The following is an 18,980-nucleotide window of genomic DNA, read 5'->3' as shown; positions in this document are numbered from 1 at the left end:
TTTTTATCATAATATCTTCTCAAGCATCAACATAGAAAAAAAACACGCACCTTAATCTCAATTTGTTCCTCCATTTCTTTGTTCTTGATTGCGGTATATTCTTTCTCAAGCCTGAAAAAAGGGGAAAGTATAAACTCAACAGTGTTTTACTTCACTGATTGGGGTTTCATTCAAATTACGATGCTCATAAAGCAAACATCACAAAGAGGAAAATTATTTTCCCATTTAGCTTTGAAAAACAAAACAAGCACGCATCACTCAACACCGGATGTGAGTGTGCTTCGGTGTGAAAGTCAAAGCATTACATGAAGCCTCTTCAGCCTCTGGTCTTACAAGAGGTTTGCTGAGTAATGAGCATTCTTACTTCTTCATCCTCTTGGGGTTATATTTGACCTGGTAGGCCCTGAGGATCAGCTTGTCGGGGCAGCTGTCAAACTGGTGGGGAATCACCTTCTGGAAATGCTGGTAGAGCCAGAGGGAAAAACACGTGACAAAAATGCTCATTAAATATCTATGAAAAAGCAGACAGACACACTGTAGATAACCAAAGAAGAACCACCATAGACCTGCATGTGGAAATCCACCAGCTGCTGTGTCTGTGGAGCTACGATTGCTAGAATATGCTGTGTTTCAAAGGCAAAAAACCTTTTGGGCTTTCAATCTAACTGAAAAAATGTATCTAATTAACAGATTCATATCATGTTTAACACATTAGCACTTCAGGAAATGAGCAGTGTATTTCCAAGTATATATTTGCATGAGTGTTAAAAAGTTAGTGTCAGGAAACAAAGAAGAGTAATAAAAAACAGGAAATATTTGCCAATAAATGAATACTATATATACACACAAAATCAAATGTATCATCAGTATCACTTTACTTTCACATCTCATTATATCAAACAGCAAAATGCCAGTTCGTTGGTTTGATGATAGGTTATATATTTTCAATAATTATAATTGTAAGATTAAAGAACCATTCATCCATCATTTATAACGATGTCAGAAACATCAAAGGATACATTTCTTGCTGCTCAGTGACTGGGACTTGCCATTTTTTCCATCATATATATAAAGATTGATTGAAATAAATGTTAAAATGTTCTTACATCTTACAGACAAAACAATTGTTCATTTAAATAAGAAACAAAGAGAATAAAGACTGTGTGATCATTTTTCCCAGGCTTTATCTTCAATTGAAGATCAGACACTATAAATAAGTTTTACTTTTAATGAGCATTATGCATTACTGTTAAAACTTCTGCATTCAGATCATGGAGGATATACCAAACAGGCAAAATCTTTTGTTTTAGAAATCAAACGACATGAACAGGGAGCAAAAATGAGCACCACAGCCCTGTTCAATTCTGTATATAAAACTGATAAACCAGCACGCTGAATGATAGAAGCTCAGATCTTAACTTAGCTGTTCAGGAAGCTCGCGTGCAGAGGGGAAATTGGGACGTGGAGCTTTTGTTTCGTGGCTGAATCTGTATGTGACACTAATTTCTGCAGAAAGTAGCACACAGCTGCAATCGTTTACCTGTGACATGCCCTCCATGTCCAGCTGAATGAGGTCAGTCTGGTTGTACTGCAGGATGGCCAGGCCCACACGGAAGATAATCTCTAGGCCCTGAGGAAAGGTCATTCATGTGAAGGAAAGGTCATACCCTTGCACATGTTTGCATTCGCAAATTAAAGATACACAGACAAATCCCATCTCTCAATAGAGTCATAAATGTTTCCTACCTCATACATGAAAATATCAAAGATGCGTGTGGCAACAGGCAGAGGGAGGAAGGTGAGAAAAAGGGTGAGGAACCAGGACGAGGCGTACATGGATGTGTGGAAACTCTGAGAGCGGAAATGAACGTTCAGCTCGGGAAGTTGCTCCTGAGGAAGCAGAACGACACAACTTAAAGCCTCAAATGCTAAATTGAAGCCCAAAAGACATATCAGAGAAGGAAGTACTGCGAGGAAATGTAAAATAGTGCTTTGCTGCTCCCTTGTGGACAGCAGTCACAATGCTAGTTTGCATAAAGGATATCCTACTTCCTTTTTTTACCTGTAGCAGATATTCAAACTGGTAGATGCAGAGGCCGAGCTCTGCCATGCTGGGTTTGAACAGTTCCCTCAGACGGTACTCTTGCATTAGACGCACAAAAACACAAAATGCCTCCTCTTCTGGCATCTGGGAGAAGGCAAGAGGGGGAAGTGATGCTGCTTATGAACGATTTGTGACACAATGGCTCAAATATTTGAAAGAAAACCTCTAGAGACAACATTAGAATCCAATAAATCTACTGGGACACAGTTAAGCTCAGACAACTTTGATTCTTCAAAAAAAATAAGGATGGGTAGAATTTGATAGTCACCTGCATTAGAAGCAAGCCAACGATAAAAGCACTGCCCTGGCAGTATCCCACCTCACGATCCACCAGAGAGTATGCCTGGAAAACACACACATGCATTACATTACCTTTGCTTTGCTGTGTGCTTGTAGAAAAATGACATCTGGACTGGACATATCAGACTGCTCAGACTGTGAGCAATGTGATGAACAAGTCACCAGAGATCTCTTCATTTCCTGACCAGCTCAGCTACAACAGTCCTCAACTGATCTGCAGACAATCAACAAGCTGGTTTCCATGGTGGTTAACAGCACGGTTCCACAAGCTGTGTCTCTGTATTTTTTTTCTTTTCTTAGGAACAAAATAAAATCAAGGATGGACAAGAATTAAAACCATTGATATATTTCCAGTTTACAGCAGGATGAGCTGTTCAAAATGACACTCTGGTTTCAGGATGGAACACTTTTCATTGTTTAAGTTAGATTATCGAAAAAAGGGAGGAATGTCTCGTTGCTAGCTTGTTCAATATTGAGAATATGAGAATTCGCTGCTTTTGTCAATTTTACAATCGCTGTAATCAGTATATTATATATAATCATATATATTAACTTACTGTAAATAAATAAAATGAAAATGATTTCCCTTTTGGAATTTACTCCACCCAAAACAATTAATTCTATTTGAATATCATACTGATGGCTGGAAACTGCTGTTGAACTGGAGTTGGTGTTGGTAACGCTGAGTGAAAGAAGTAAAGAAGAAGGATACAAAGAAGAATGACAGCTCGCAGCCAAGGATATAAACTATATAAACTATATATAAACAATTAAAAACATGTAAAAAAAAACATTTCAAGTAAAGACGGGCGTCAAACTTGTTTTTTAAACTTCTACATAAGCACAAAATGTTTTGGTGATGTTGGTATCTGTAATCCTTCGGCCAGTTATTTCCAATCAGGGCTAAATGTGCTGTGAGTAGAAGACTGGAAACCTTTTTCTGCTTTTTGAGTTATGTCAAATAATTGTGAAACAGAGAAGTTGGTTCAGTTCATACTTCTGGAACTGAACTGATGTACCAGTTAAGGTTATCATGTTCTATTTCCCCCTCACCGGTGTTACAAATGGATAACTTTGGGTCTTTTTTTACTTACAATGAAAAACTTCCAGAATGAAGAAGCTTGTGTCTGTGGCTGTGCTGGTATGTGCATGATGTGTTTACTCACTGTTTAACCTTTCATTTGAGAACAGTTAAAGAAAGTTAAAAGACTTCAGAAATAGCCATCTAACAGAAATAGCTTTTCAGGCCATGTCCAGGCTAAACTAGGATGACCACTGCTGTGAACGAGCCAAACTGCAGTTTTGTACCATTTATCCAGACTTGATCTTCGATGTTTTGCTATAAAAAGTCACCGCCACAGTGCATCTTATTAGACACTGCTGTGAAATCCTGTCATAGCTGTCCTGTGTTTATCCATATCACCAAATGTTTAATTCGTGGAAACCTTTGATTTTTTTACCACCACAATTTGAAGATATTCCCTCAAGGAACTCCTAAAAACATCTTGTTTATGATGATGGGCTGGAGAGGCAACCTGAAAATGATTCCTCTGACCACAACTGTTACCAACACAGAAGATTGCAGCACAAGTCTTGCCTTTTCTTCGAGGCAACCCGTGATGAAATGCCAGCACTCACCTTCATGACGTTGAAGAGGACCTCCTGCCCCAGGCTGTCCTGCCCTTTGAAGAACTCGTGCTCGGGGTAGGTGCGGGCAATGTCCCTGCGGATGAGCTTCTCACAGGGGGATGACATCTTCAGCAGCTCAGAGTACTGATTCTTCACCGGCATGTCGGTGGCATTGCCCAGCAGCTGCCAGACGATGGCGCGGAAGTGATGGGGGATGCCCTTCCTGATCAACTCCTAGGGGACAGAGACAAAGACATTCAAGATGGATTTCTACATTTGTTCTGAATGCACTGAGAGATGCAAATTTGAAGGATTAAAGCTTGTCGGAAGAGCAGACAGAGGAGAAAAGAATTCCAATGAGGATCTCTTCACTCTTGTTTTCTTGCATCATAGTCTTTGCAGGCATGTATTTTTGCTGAATTTATTTTCTCTCCCATATTGTCCTGACTCCTTTTTGCCCTGTCGTCTCCCATCCATCTTCTTTCCCCCAGGGTTTTCTCTTTTTTTTTGACAGAGGACACACAGGGACGGAGAGGACAGACAGATACAAGGAAAGTGCAGCATGTGAAATTCTCTCTCTTTTTTTTTTTCATTTTGGGCCTTTGACTCCCACCTTTAGAAGTTTGTCCTTCTTGCGTCTCCACTCCTCCCACTCATTGACAATGCGGCCCCAAAGAATCCAAGTATCTTCCTCCAAGTGCGACAGGTTTGAGGAGGCCGAGGAGCTGGACACCAGTGAGGAACCGCTGTTGCGTCTCGAGCCACTCATTGACCGCATCGACTTGGAATCAGCCTCCAGCAACCTGGATGAAGACAGTTTATGAGAAGAGACCTCTTTCTCTTGTATGACAAACATGCTGTTCACACTGTGGAAAGTGAAAGGTAAGCTGATATAAGTATCAAGAGTCCCAGAAGGTAGATGTGACACTGAGGCCCACTGTGACAACCTAAGAGCAGCACCAGAAGCCTCAGGGCTGGTTTTCTCAAACATGAGGATATCACAGGCAGCTGGATGGGCTCCCACATGACGATGACAATGGTAAATTCCCATAAAGAACAACATTAACGTCTTTGTTTACAGGGTCAGGCTGGGTTTTCTTTCTATCTTTTGGTGGAAGTGAGGTTGCTTGGCCATTAACTCTGCTCTCTGTGAGTCAGTCTGACAAATAGCCATTAGAAAAGGTTATTAGCTGTGGCCCGTTGCCTCCTGTCTTCATGCTAAGATGACCTAAATTAAGATGAGCGAAACTTTCTTCAAATATACTTATTTATTCTTTTCATCTTCTTGGAGGCCGTGGATCTGCAGTTTGCCAGAGAGCAGACATGATGTGATTAAAGAGACTGCTCTTTATCTTGAGGGTGCTGAGTTGATTCCCACTTTGACCCCACACGTCTGATTCCTTAAAGTCACTTGTCTCATTTACCAAAAGTGGAACTGACACTTAAAATATAACAGCACTGCAGAAAGCATTTTCCTGCATTTGTGGACCATTAAAGATAAAATGTGAAACAGATTTGTAATAAAAACAAGTCAGTGATGCACCAAAACGCTCCAAACCAGTTAATTATTCTATCTTAGTTCCCTCACCAACTCCTATGGTGTGAATTTTAGTGTGAAACAATCCAAAAAGCATGAGAGGTCCTCTTTAAGAGATGTGTACATGGCAACTTCTTCTAACTGCTCTCATTAATCACTAGAAGTGTTGCAATAATGTAGATAATAATAAGTGCTGCCCATAAAGCTCCACAATCAACTACTGTACCAGAAATGTCTATTGACAGCATCATCTTCAACTTTATGCCTTTCTCAGGCTAACAGCGCCAACATTAAATCAAGCAAGTTGGTGCCATTTTTAACACTGGTATTCAGTTAATTATCATCCAGGCAGCATTACATACTACTGCTCCTTAAGTAATTACCGACTGTTCACTGAACCACCCCCCACAATAGCAATTATCAGATCACAGCTTAGCAACTGTTACTGGGCATGACCTGTGAACAAAAGTGCTTGTTTGCTGTAACAATAGCTGCAAATGTTCGCACGTCCCACCTGATCACCATTCTACCAACAGTACAGTGGTGACATAGTAGGCCTGAGCAATATGGCTAAAAAAAGAATGGTAATGCACTGTGAATGTCAGTATTTTCTAAGATAGTTTGGTATAATGATTTTTTTATTAGTCCTAAAGAACAATTAGAATTGCATTCTACTGTCAAACAATGTCAGGAGTGAACTTTTGCTTCTCTTCGTCTCTGCTGTTCTGATAACGCTGTTCTGATTTACAGTGTGTCGCTCCTTTTATGAGACAACGCAAGTCAGATACAATACAATTGGTTAGACCTATTATGTCATTCTAAACAGAATTGTTCAATTTCATGACTTGTTTGCAAAAATTCTGAAATAAATTCTAAAGCTAACATAATGCCAAGTGCTGTAATGCAGTACTGTGCTCCTCCAGAACAAGATGACAAATAAATTGAAAGTAAATAACATTTTAAAGTACTACACTCAAATGTAGTACTCCAATAACTTAACTGACAGTATCCTAACCATATCTGATACACCCATCCATCAGTTTTCCATAGCCGCTTTACCAATTCAGGGTCATGAGGTGGCTGCATCCTATGCCAGCTGCCATTGGGTGAAAGGTGTTGTGCAACCTGCATAAGTTTTTTTGTGGAAGCCGGAGTAACGGCAGAGAACGGATGGATGTCCAAAGTCGTGCTGGAGAACTTGTAAGCCAGTGTTGTTTACTTGTGTGTAAAACATGGCCCACTGTTTCGAGATATTGAGAGGCAGATTTGTTACCATGAGCACCGCAAAATAAATGTCAAGTCATTGATCAAATAATTGAACCTGTGTATGTACAACTAGATATCGGATCCAACTCAATTGATTAAGCTGCATAACAGCTTTGCTTTACAGGTGTCACAAGGCTGCTAAATTTACCTGTTCTGCTCCTCCAGTTTGGCCAGCAGCTCAAGTTCATCCGGACTCAGGTTCTCAGAGTCCGCTGGGGAGTGTGCGGGTGCTGACAGCGCTGTATCATGGGAAGAAGAGTCTGGGCTGAGCACTGGGCTGCCCGTTGAAAGGGGGTCCTGGTCCATGCCGGGAGGAGTAGAGGGGCACTCAAGCTGAGTCCCACTGGAGCTTTCTCTTTCTGGGCTGCTGCTCGGGATAGACATGGTGCTGAAAATGGAGTGGGATGGATGACACAGTGTGGACGTTGTGGGGGAGTCTCTGCGCCTCCCTGCTGGTCTCCCTCCTAAGTGAGCCTGGCTGTGCCTTGGCTGAACAGTGGGTAGACCCTGGAGCCAATATGATCAGAAATCTTCAAACCTGTCATGGATACAGAAAAAGGAAAAATCTTTAGAGAACTGATGCATATGCATGTATGGAAGTTATTCCTTCATTATTGATTCTCTCAGTCTTTAATATCTCTAAATATACATTCATTACTAAAATGTCTAACAGAATCATTGGATTTAAATGCTAATTAACTTTTTAATACATTATTCACAATTCAGTAAATACTGCATTTACTTTATTGTTCTTGTCGTGAACAAAGATTATCATCTTTAATATTTATAAATATATATAAATAATATATAAAACACTGCATCAACTAAGGACATTTAACTAAACTAAATAAATACCAGATAAATCAAAATGAATTATGAAGTTTAAAAAGATGATTTTTTATTAACAGTTGACACTGCTGGATAGGGGGATAGCATAATTTACTAAACCATTCCATTTGAGTTGTAGAATATGTTAACATATTTGTAGTCTGTTTTTTCAAATAAACGATAACAATGTGTGTGTTTGTTTGACACTTCCTCTGATAAAGGGAATGGGAAGGACAGGAGTTTGCAGCTTGAGCCCAGCATTTGGTTAGCTAAAGTGGCAAAGATAAGATTTCACACATTCCAGAGAAAAACCCAGTCAGAACTAAAAAGTCACTTAACACAAGAGCAAACTGTGCCAAAATAAAAGCCAGTGTCTTTCTGCTGCCGTCACCAGAGAGGTGGGAATACCTTTGGCTGGCTACACAGCTTATGGATACATTTATTATTGATTGAATTTAAAATGTGGGATTAACATCGCTGAAGACTTCTGCAAAGCATACACTGGTGTGTCCTGACTTAAAACTCCCCAAGCAACCCTCCTCTCTCCTTGACCCTCTCTTTTCTGGGTGCTTTTTAGGAATTGAAGCAATCTTAAAATCTCTGGTTATGAACTATTTTACCAGATCAGAGGCAGGGGGACAGGAGGTGAGATGAGATGAGCCAATGAATGTTACATAAACTCACAACAATGCACTGAAGAAATTGATTTTGGCAGCGTGATCAAGCAAGACGGTTGATGGTAATATTCTGCAGCCCATATAATATGAAGCATATGACACTGGCATCCAGTACACAACAACAGAAGGAGAACAGAAATACAGCGTGAGAGAGGAGGCAAGGACAGGAGCATAAGAACTATCTGATCACAGCAAGCAGCAGAGACAAGGACCACATTCATGCGTTGCAACCAGCCCAATCACAAGAACCATTACGAAATAGATAAAACAAGTTGTAAATTGTAAAAGGGTTATCTTCAAGAAACAATCACACAGTTTTTTTTTATTTATTAAAAATGCAAGTCACATTTCTAAGCTATAATTACATTAGGAATACAGAAGAATGTGCTGCAACAAAGAACAATGACAGCTTTTTCCAACAAAAAAAACAAAACATGTGATACATGGGCCAAACTCCGGCAGTGATGTATCTGTGCCATTAATCACAATTTCACTTCAATACAACCAACAAAGGTGTTCTATTTTGTAATGTAAGCTTCTAGACACCTATAGATTTCACTCCTTGGACATCAGCGGTTAATGGGCAGTTTTTATTTTTACTCAAGGCATGTATACACTCGATGTGGCGCCCCCTGATAAAGGGAGAGGCCGAAAGAAGAAGAAGACTCAAGGCATGTATACACATAATCTCTAGTCCAGATTTAAGATAAAATAATACCCTCAATAACCTCAGAGTGTGGGCTTACTAATAAAGACAATTGAATTAATTCATTACGGGAATAAAACAACTCTAGAAGTAATGCTCGAGGGAGGTTTCAGGACTACTGAGGGCCGTTCGGCTGTGTTGTGAAACCAGACTGTGAAAGGAGTGAGTCATGCAGGACTCAAACACACATAATGGTGAAGGGAAGGACATTGTGAAGGTCTCTGACACTGCAAAGCAAGCCAGAATTTCTGAACGTGGCTGTTGTACTGTACATGACTGCAGGCCCCATTGTAGAGTACAGAGTTTCATTATAATGCACTCAACTGCATATTTATGCTTCTCTCTTCCACAACACTCACACCACCTCCAGTCATTCAACATGAATGTTGCATGAAGGGTTCCCATTTAAACTTAAGTGCACAATATCTGATTTACAAATCCCTTTCACTGATGGTAGTCACAGTCCCCATCTGGGCTTTCTCCAGCCAGGGGCATTATGAGAAGGAGGGTAACAAACAAAGGCTAAACGCCTCCTTTGATGTCTTTTCAACACCAGCAAAAACGTAACAATCTATATTTTTTTTTAGACACATATCATGAACAACCACAGACCTTGTAAGAAGCAAATTATTCCCAGAGATCGAGGAAATCTAAGAAAAAGAATTGATTGGCATTTCATATACTAAAAGTAAGAAAAAAAGAAGCAGTTTTTTCACAGGGGCCGGATCCCTGCTGTGTCTGTGTGTGTGTATCTTGCCTTTAGGGCTCTCGTGCCATGCTATCCTCTCCGTTAATCTGCGGTTGCTAACCTCACGGTACTTCCAACTCATTAGCTCATGTCTGGTTTCTGACTGTTCATGTTTTCACTGCATTCAGGTACTGCACCGACTGTCCTTGTGACTGCTGCTGCGCTCCACGTTGCTCAAAGTGCACCACTGTAAGGAAGGGATGTGCTTTTTTCAGATACTGCTGCTCAGTGATCTTTATATTCTTTCCAATTATGGGAATAACATAATTGGCTCAAACCCTTGTATGGACTTAGCTGTCTGATACAGTTAAATATGCTCCACAAAGAAAGCAAAAGAGCAGTAAATTACATCCAATCAATGATAACAACAAGCTTTACAGGATGCATCTAACAGTAAGCACGTTTACACAGGAACAAAAACGAATTGCTGCGTTAGTCTGACCCAAACTAGACTTTTAAAATGCATATAAATATGTTAGTCAGACCAAAACTAAAAATGAAATAGCAATTTTCAATACTAGACTACAAGATAATGTGGTTGGGAATTGAATCCCTCCTACATGTATACACACAACTAGACTCAAATGGTCCATATGGGCCATAGATCTATATATTCTAATGATTTTATAAAAACGGTCAATTGTAAGTGTGTATCTATAGAGCCGCATTCCTAATAACGCTGTTCTCATCCACACATTTTTCTTTCTTATGTCAAATCGCTTTTCCCAATCACTTTGGGAAAATGTGATTGAAATTCAGCCCATTAAGTGTGAGCTCAAAGTCACTAAAAGCCTTTCCAGACTCTCTCTGTGCTTCAATAAAATCCTGATTTTAGAACCACAGCATCATCTGACAAAACCACAACTCAAGTAACTTAAAGACAACGGGAAACGTTGGGAAAGTTGGAGGCAGCAGAATGTCTCAAGCATTTTCTCACGCAGTCCACAGCGTCGCGGTGCCAGACATAAAATTAACCCAGGACTCAAGTGACTGAGTCTTGGGTTGTAAACGCAAAAATCCGATGCCCCCATGCATGTATACTGGAACCAGGATGTCGGTCCAGTCAGATGACAAAGGTGAGCTATAACTGGACACAACTGTGCATGTGATCATTCTGAGGGTCGGAAAGAACCTTTAATCAAGCAGGTTTTCACACTTTTGAAGTATAAAATTGTGCTTCTTCTTTGCTGTTGCTTTCATTGTAATGTATATTAAGTTGTAGTGCAATCAATGTTTTCATATCATGCAAATTATTAATAAGGGGAGTGTATGCACCTATCAATGGCTAAAGATGGACACGAAATAAGGCTTGTGCATATGTGTACCATTTCACATTGATCAAGAAATGTATAAGAGAACCACACACGGCTTCATAAATATGCCGAAACAAATGTGTGTGCTCATTGCTGCCTCTGTGTGTACACACGATTTTAGTAATGACACTGCAGAGTTTTACGTTTCTGGTCCCTGGCACCTACATTACATTTGACCAGAGATTTTTATGATGTGGTTGTATTTTCATTTACGTACGAGATCTTAATAGTTGAACCAGTTTTGTCTTAGTGAATAAGCAACAAACAGGATTGTGTGAACCATGGTTTACATTAATAAGTATGTATCATATACAAGAGAACATAATCCAGCATTAAGGTTATAGTGAGGCGATTCTTCATGTAGTCCTTGTGTATCGACTGCATGGTTCAAATCAGTGAGATGTTTGAAGCTTGTTGGAACTTGAGCTGGATCAGGAGATAAAAAAAACAACAACACTGCCTCTTTGGGGTGTTGGACAGGACATGGCTGGCAGGACCTTCTTTCTTCTTTTTATAAAAGGAATCAGGTATTTGCACAAGGGGATGCACCTGTGGTGGGTCTGTTCCGGGATACAGATGTTTGCGTGCATGTGTGCAGTTTTACTTTAGAAACTCAGACCAAGGGTATAATGATGCGCTGTAGAGAATAAATATGCTGCTCAGTCCCAGAGAGTGCACAGGCAACTAAACTGAAAGCTTACAAGCATAACCACTCAGGCTGGTGAGGTTATTCAGGGCCTAACACTATTGGTCACCACTTCTGATGGACTGTTCTTTATATTATCATATTAGTACGATTAAGGGGAATTATCTTACACACTTACTACATTCTGTACACAGCAGCTAACAGTCCTACGTTCGTGTCATGCTGCTGATGCTTTCAGGGCTTTGTCTGGAGTGAACTTCTTGTGATATTAAGAATGAAGGAGGAAGAGAAATTTGGGCCAACTGATGTCTCGAATGTTACGAACATTTTTCACTGATGATTAAAGCTCTTCCCACAGAGCTAAAGCAAATTGTCCTGTCAGTCCTCATGTGTTAACCACATCCCAATGGAGACGAACATTAGGAAACGACATGAAAAGCTGACACCGCATTACTATGACTCAGACAACATCCTTTGAAGCAGCATTCTATGGTTTGAAAGTATTTTTATGCAGCTTGTTAATGGTACAGAAACAAAATCCCCATCTAACAATGCAGAGATCTAAACTTGGAGCAACATCATTGGATGACGGTGAAGAAAAAGATCACACTGAAAAAGTTAGAATCAAATATTCCTCCCATTTAGAATCCATCTATCATTTATTCTTTTTTCACATTTTTTAATCAATGTCTTAGGACAAGAATAACTGAAACAGGGATACAGTAACCAGAAACTAAATGAATATAGAACAGGGGCATAGAGTGTGTGTTGTGGGGGAAGCCCTTTTGCTCCCACCACATCCAGAAGCCTTGCAGGCTTTGCATTCATTCAGCCATATGTGCAGCTAATTCTGGAATCAGGTGGTGGATTGTGATTCTACATTAAAAGATTATCATATTATATTTCGGTCTCAACACTCACCCTTAGGTGCAACACTTCCTCCCTATAAAAGAATGCTCTGTGAGTGGCTTCCAAGTGGAAAGCTTTCAGTGTGAAGCAGTAAAAGCAGGAAATGTTTAGTTTATATTAACGGTAACTTAACACAGCTTAGGCAACAAGTAAAACGAGGCTGACATATGAATATATAAATAGGAGCAAAAGTGAACTCGATAGCACACTCACAGAAACTAAGCAGTGTAGCTACTATCTCCTCCAGTAAAGCTACACTTGTCCTGGCTCGGCACAGCACACAGTGGCATGGCTGAAGCAAGACAACCCAGGCTGTGAGAAAATAATTATAGTCATGATTGACATTAGTTTTCCTGTGACATTAAGTGTCAGAGTTCCCCAGCAGCACCACCATAAACACTAAGCAGTGGTCTGATAAATCCCCCCTTCTGCTAACAAATGTCTGTTATTTGACTAAAAAAGGCTACGTGAAGAGGAAAGGCTAAAACTCTACCAATTCACAAACTTCTGCTTAATGAGAGGAGAACATTTTAGAATAAGAAAGTTAATAAAACAAGCCTCCTTAGTAAAATGACCAACCTGAGGAAAACTACATGAACGTCTCATCAGAGCTGCAAAACCTTCCAACTGACAGGTTGACCAAAAATAAGCATTATCGTCCTCCCGCTTGTGACAACATGGGTTTCAAAAGGCCTCGGTGTATACCTTGTTAACATATCTGTTGTTAATCATACTCTATACTGCAATCATCCCGTTGTAAATTATTCCTTGCTCACTTTAAACAATAACATATGGTTAACTTTGCTGATGAAGCACTCTGACCTTTTGTACAGAAAAGCAGCGTGTTTGTAACTGTTTTACAAATCACAGATTTAACGGTAATTACAGTACAAGCGCAGACAGATTGTGACGCAATACGCTTATTTCAGAATATAGCCTCCATGTCAACTTCAGGAAAAAATGTTTGGCAAGTAGACAGATCAAATTAAAGAGAAACAGTTGACCGATTCATATGAAACACAACCAAGTTTCAAGTACATTGATAAATGCCATGGACCTTTACACGTCCCTACTTCAGTATTCAAAATAATTTGCACGTTAATAGAAATCCAATATGCAGCAGCATGAAAATGGGATCACGGCTCAGGCAGTGTAAAACCTAAAAGCAGCACATATCCAGTTACAAATCTGCAGGCAACAAGAGCAATGGGGCAGAGGGGAGCGGGGTAGCAGTGAAGGAGCTGCAGTTGTAGTGAGCTTGAATCACAGCAGCCAGGTCATCAAGCTGCTCCCTGCTTCCATGTGTCAGCAAAGCAGATGAAGTGCAGAGCACCAGCACCAATACAAGCCAGGCAGGAAGACGAGCATCAGCCCAGGTTATGAGATATTCTGTTCTAACATCCAGGCATCGAGTGAAAAATCAACACCAACCTCATCCAGCGATGAAGCTTCTATGCTATGAGAACAGGCAGCACCCGAGCCTGTCAGACTCTGGAACAGGAAGTTCATCTGAGACCTTTTCAGAGATAAGATAAAAAAATAAGTGTCACCGTCTGACTGAATCTTTTCATTTTCAGTTACAGTCACTGGTGTGTTCAAGCAGCACGCAGCGACAGGGACTGCCCACACAACCACAGCTTCTAACAAGGTCATAGGTCATGTTTGGTTACTTTGTTCATGTTTTCTTGTAGGTTTTTGAATTTGCCATAAAGAACTGACAAATAAAGTTCACTGTAAACAATAACCCCCCCCCCCCCAAAAAAGAAAGTAAGATTGATAGTAAACAAGAAAACTAACAAACAAAAAATCTCTATATATGCATCTACATATAAAGACAACATACAGCACTTGAGTGTCTCACATCAAACATCCCATAACAGATATTCTCTATTGTACAGTTTATTAGATAAATGTATTCAAGCATCATGAGCCTCATCAAGTCTGACTCTTCCAGGGATGAAAAATAACAGCGGTAGCAGTGATAAAGCTCGTCAATGCCAGACCACATTCTGCTTTACACCTTCCCAGAAGGAACTCTGATCTCTCCCCCGGCAGACACAGATTTTGGGGGTGATTTTCCAAAGCCTTTCCTACCATTTTTTTGATAATATCTTTCTGTGAAAAGACATATTCAGTTACAATAATGAGGTTCAGCTCTCCTCCTATGACACTTATTCCCTGATGGCGTCCAAATCAATCAGTCCTGTTACGACCAAGATGTGTGGCTCATGTCTGATGGTGGCATCCCTGTCAATACAGCCAAATACGTTGGAGAACAATAATAAAGGTGGAAAGAAACAAACACCCATAACCCAAGGAGATAATATCCGTCCTCCTGTTTTTGTTGGAGGCGGCACACAGGCACATATACACCCATGTCTACGCACATCTCAGAGATGGTTTATCCCAAAGAAACACTGGTTTCAGCTCAGCACTGATGAATAATGAGGCGGCAGTAAGCTTGGAGTATAGCTTGGAAAAGCAGAGGTCCACTCACATGTCACAGAGGCAGCACTTTCAGGCTTTTGTGTGCGTATGATTGTGGAGTCTGATAAAGAAGAAGTTTCGAGCCTTCCACACTTAAAAACAAGGTCACCAGGATGTGAGAATCTGATACCTGTTTCCTTGATGGTGAACTGTGCGGATGGCTTCTGCACAGCAAGTGGAATTCATAGATAAGCCTAAAAGTCATCTCATACCAAGATATGAACAGTCCTTTACTCAGCTGTACATACCCTTAGCCATGAAGAGTTGAGGGTGTACTTAGAAAAAACAAAGCAGATAATCAAATCCCTGCATAATCCACCCTTGCTTAAAAGGATGAGTGCTTAAAGGAGCTCTTTGATTTTGTGACTTGTCAGCTACATCCTACAGCATGATAGCCCAAAATCAATGGTGGTCCCATAGTATTTACTACAATTATTACAACCATTCCTGTCTGGTCTTGGTTTACAAGAGAAAGTCATTTAACTCAGGGGCTTTCTGCGCTCGTCCTTTGTGCTTAGAGTATTGTTGGCTATCTGTTTTAGGAGCCAGTCAAGCACATTTGATAGGATTCACCTAAAAACAAAAATAAACACTCTTAAAATGTGTACAGTTAAAACAGCTGGATTAGTGTCAAATATGACTATTAAGTCTTCTGGCTTAAATCAAAAGCGCAGACTCTGCGTCAACCGTGTTTACCGATGACGGCTAAAAACAGACATGAGAGAGATGCTTGTTGATACAACACATGCAGCAGCGACTCTGCCATCTATCCGCCGACAGCTGAAGACGACTCCCGTAATCCCTTGTCTTGTCGTTCCAAACTTGCAGAGCCAGTAATCGTATTGACCGGTTCGTCTGAACACGACTGTCGGTTATCGCACGCCTCACCGACAGGCCGACGCTCCGCAGACTTCTCGTTTCACGGCTGAATCAACATCTGTGTCCAAAATGACACATCATGGCCTCGCTGCGGCTTCAAGTGTCCCAGCTTCTCACAACATGATTGTGTAACAACATCGAAATGAGAACGGGACGCTGAGGAAAGACAGTCTGAACACGGCACACAGCAGCGTGCTACGTCTTAGCAAGAAATATGGTTTATGGGCTACTGAATGGGCCGCGTCTGTCTTGGCATGCAGCACAGTGACAATTTTCACTGAGAAAAATGGAGCAGAGAGATGAAGCTACTGTTTATAGGAATTCAACAAGGACCGAAGCACGCGGGGTTCGTTTAGCCTCCGCTGTTTTGAACTGATAGCTTTATAACCATTAAGCTTGCGGGCCCGTCACGGCTCCTCGAGATAACACTGAAAATCCCTTTAAAAAGGGAGACCTCAAATAAAACCCCTTGTGCTTACCTGCAGTCCACTTCCATAATCACGACGGTGCGTTTATCGTCGCTCCCGCAGCAGTTCGTCGCAAACGCCAAGCGTTTGTTAACAGCTAATTAAAATCTAATTAAAACAGACCACCGAAGACAAATAGATAGACTGTCCAACGCAGTGCCATCCTCCTGCCGCCGTTCAACCTGGAGGCAGCGCCGCGTCGCACAGCTGGTCGCGAGATCCTGCGCGAGAGGAGGGTTGCTTGAGTTATCCGAGTCTGATGAGAACAATACTCGTGGAGACGACCGCAAAAATAACCATGGCAGTCGCCTTTTGTGGTCAACGTTTCAACAGGGACGTGGAATAAACGGCCGAATCAGTCATTATGAGTATATCACCCAGAATGGCTGGCTCTCAGTCTTTAGCTGAGCACGAGGTGGGATAAACCAATCAGATAGCAGAACGAGATATAATTGACACTTCTGTAACCAATGGAGCCCCAGATCTGCCGGATCCTTGTAGAAGGACAACAAATAGGGCCAATCACTGCGGAGCTTTATTCTGCTGGAAGGCAGAACACGCAGGTGTCACAGCAGTGTCATTTAAACGGATTTATGAGTAGATAATTAATTATGTGACTAACATGTTATGTGGAATAGTTTAAGTCATTCACTGGTAGTGTGACTAATGACGCTATACTAATCGTCTTGTTGTTATAGCCTTAGTTTTTTTTGGCTAGTTTATAGCTATTACCAGTAGTTGGATAGTACTTTCTTTATAAAACTGACTACAAATGTCCCGAATTTACTGAATTAATCTTAATTACTGCGAAACTAAAACATGCATCCATGTAAATCCATGAAAATTATTTAATATGCTGATGCTTTATATGTGGGCATAATTATCAGTTTGTAACGAAATAATACTTACTTATATAGTTGTAACATGCATGCCTTATCGAAAATGTAAATCTTTCTTTTTTTATTTTGTACGATCCAGGAAGACTCGAAGTAACATACTCTCAAGTATCTCAAAATCTACCAAAGCTAATGTATTTACCTGCACTCTTGTACTGCTACTGCGCAGCAATAGATATAAACACTATGGAAAAAGACTGCCTTAATCTATTTTTCCGTCTGCTGCACACGATATTTCAACTTTATCTTCACAGTTTACAGCCCTCCAAGCCCAGCGAGCTGAACCTAGAAGTCACCCAGATTTTCTCAGTTCTATAGCTTCAGTAAAGATATATGGAATAAAGGAACAAAGTGACAAAATCACTTAGGAGTGATTTTCTAGGTCGATAAAGCAGCCTTTCCAGAAAGAAACACTGCAGCCATAGTTGTAGCTTCTTGGCCTTGGATCCTCAGTCCACAGACCAGTTGTCAACTTAAACTTACATAAAAGAAAAATCTGCTTGTTCATCTTCAGTATTAATGCGGACATACATCCAGTTCCACCACTGTTATGTACAAGCTGAGACACAACAGCTACTTGAACAAAGAACATTCTCGCAAACTATGCACACACTTAAGCATTTAAAAAAATATATCTTACAAGTGAAATATTTTGTAATAACAAATTGTATGAAATTGTTAGCCTGATTCTTTCTTTGGAAGCCCAAGAAGAAGCTGGATAAATATTTTATTAAACAAAGTATTCAATAGTGATCATATGTAAAGTATAGTGCAGCGCTGGGCTCGGAGTGACAGAGCTCCCACAGGAACTCCATCAGACCGAGCCCCGATATCCGGAAGCTTTCATATTTATATTCAGCTTTATCTCACAGAGGTTGTACTCACACTTGACAGAGTATAATTGGCCAGTTTTTAGTTTTAGCATGAGCAGGCCAACCACTGTCCTGGTCATGTTCTTTGGATGTGATAAACAATGTGTGTGTGTGTGAGTGTTGTTTTAGGAATGTACCAGTCTGTCTGACAAGACAGAGAAGCTTCATCTGACCCAGTTATTTAGTCTAGTTATCTATCTTAAAGTCTTGGACCATTTAAGGTCATCTATTGTGTAGCATGAGCAGAGTGGAAAAGTATAAACTTGGAACATAGGTTATTTAGTAAAATACAGAATATGAATACATAATGTCTAAGAACAAAGCCAATTATAACAATCTTTCAGAAAGTCAATAATCTCTATAGTACAAAAGATTTTAAAAAAGAAGTGTCAACAACAGACAACTTAACATGTCTGACTGATTAGTAGTGACTATTTGTACTGATTAGTAGCTGCCAACAATCACCATCAGGTGGTGGGTAAACTCCCGGACTGACCTGATTAACTTAAATGAGAAGAAAGGGGGAATTGGAGACATCCGGTGAAGGCCCCGTCTGTCAGATCTTCAACACCAATCCCCAGGAGAGTTTTCACGTGTACTGGATGACACTGCAGATGCACGGTTGTGGCCAGAAAGTTGTAGGTTCCTGTCATGGTAGCAACCAGAGGACATGCAAGTAGACATTGGTAGTGACAGAAACCATCAAACTGAAGTAG

At 40.5% G+C, this 18,980-nt stretch overlaps 1 protein-coding gene across 2 annotated transcripts in view; it reads right to left on the bottom strand.

Annotated features, from left to right (window-relative positions):
• The window catches only part of evi5l (ecotropic viral integration site 5 like), a 33,076-nt gene extending 16,195 nt beyond the window's left edge, over positions 1-16,881 (bottom strand). For both annotated transcript variants that reach the window (XM_072383464.1, XM_072383465.1), the window contains exons 1-10: positions 16,509-16,881; positions 6,985-7,374; positions 4,647-4,836; positions 4,043-4,267; positions 2,373-2,447; positions 2,063-2,188; positions 1,747-1,890; positions 1,541-1,630; positions 365-462; positions 51-111 (exon numbers count right to left, since the gene is read on the bottom strand). In XM_072383464.1, the coding sequence (XP_072239565.1) occupies positions 51-111; positions 365-462; positions 1,541-1,630; positions 1,747-1,890; positions 2,063-2,188; positions 2,373-2,447; positions 4,043-4,267; positions 4,647-4,836; positions 6,985-7,220 (1,245 nt within the window). In that variant the 5' untranslated portion in view covers positions 7,221-7,374; positions 16,509-16,881. The remainder of the gene's footprint in view (positions 1-50; positions 112-364; positions 463-1,540; positions 1,631-1,746; positions 1,891-2,062; positions 2,189-2,372; positions 2,448-4,042; positions 4,268-4,646; positions 4,837-6,984; positions 7,375-16,508) is intronic.
• Between the last annotated feature and the right edge of the window lie 2,099 nt (positions 16,882-18,980).

Source organism: Leuresthes tenuis, unplaced genomic scaffold (assembly GCF_036924035.1).
Source record: "Leuresthes tenuis unplaced genomic scaffold, fLeuTen1.0.hap1 SCAF_4, whole genome shotgun sequence".
NCBI classification, from domain to species: Eukaryota; Metazoa; Chordata; class Actinopteri; order Atheriniformes; family Atherinopsidae; genus Leuresthes; species Leuresthes tenuis.
This window is presented reverse-complemented; position numbering and strand designations above follow the sequence as displayed.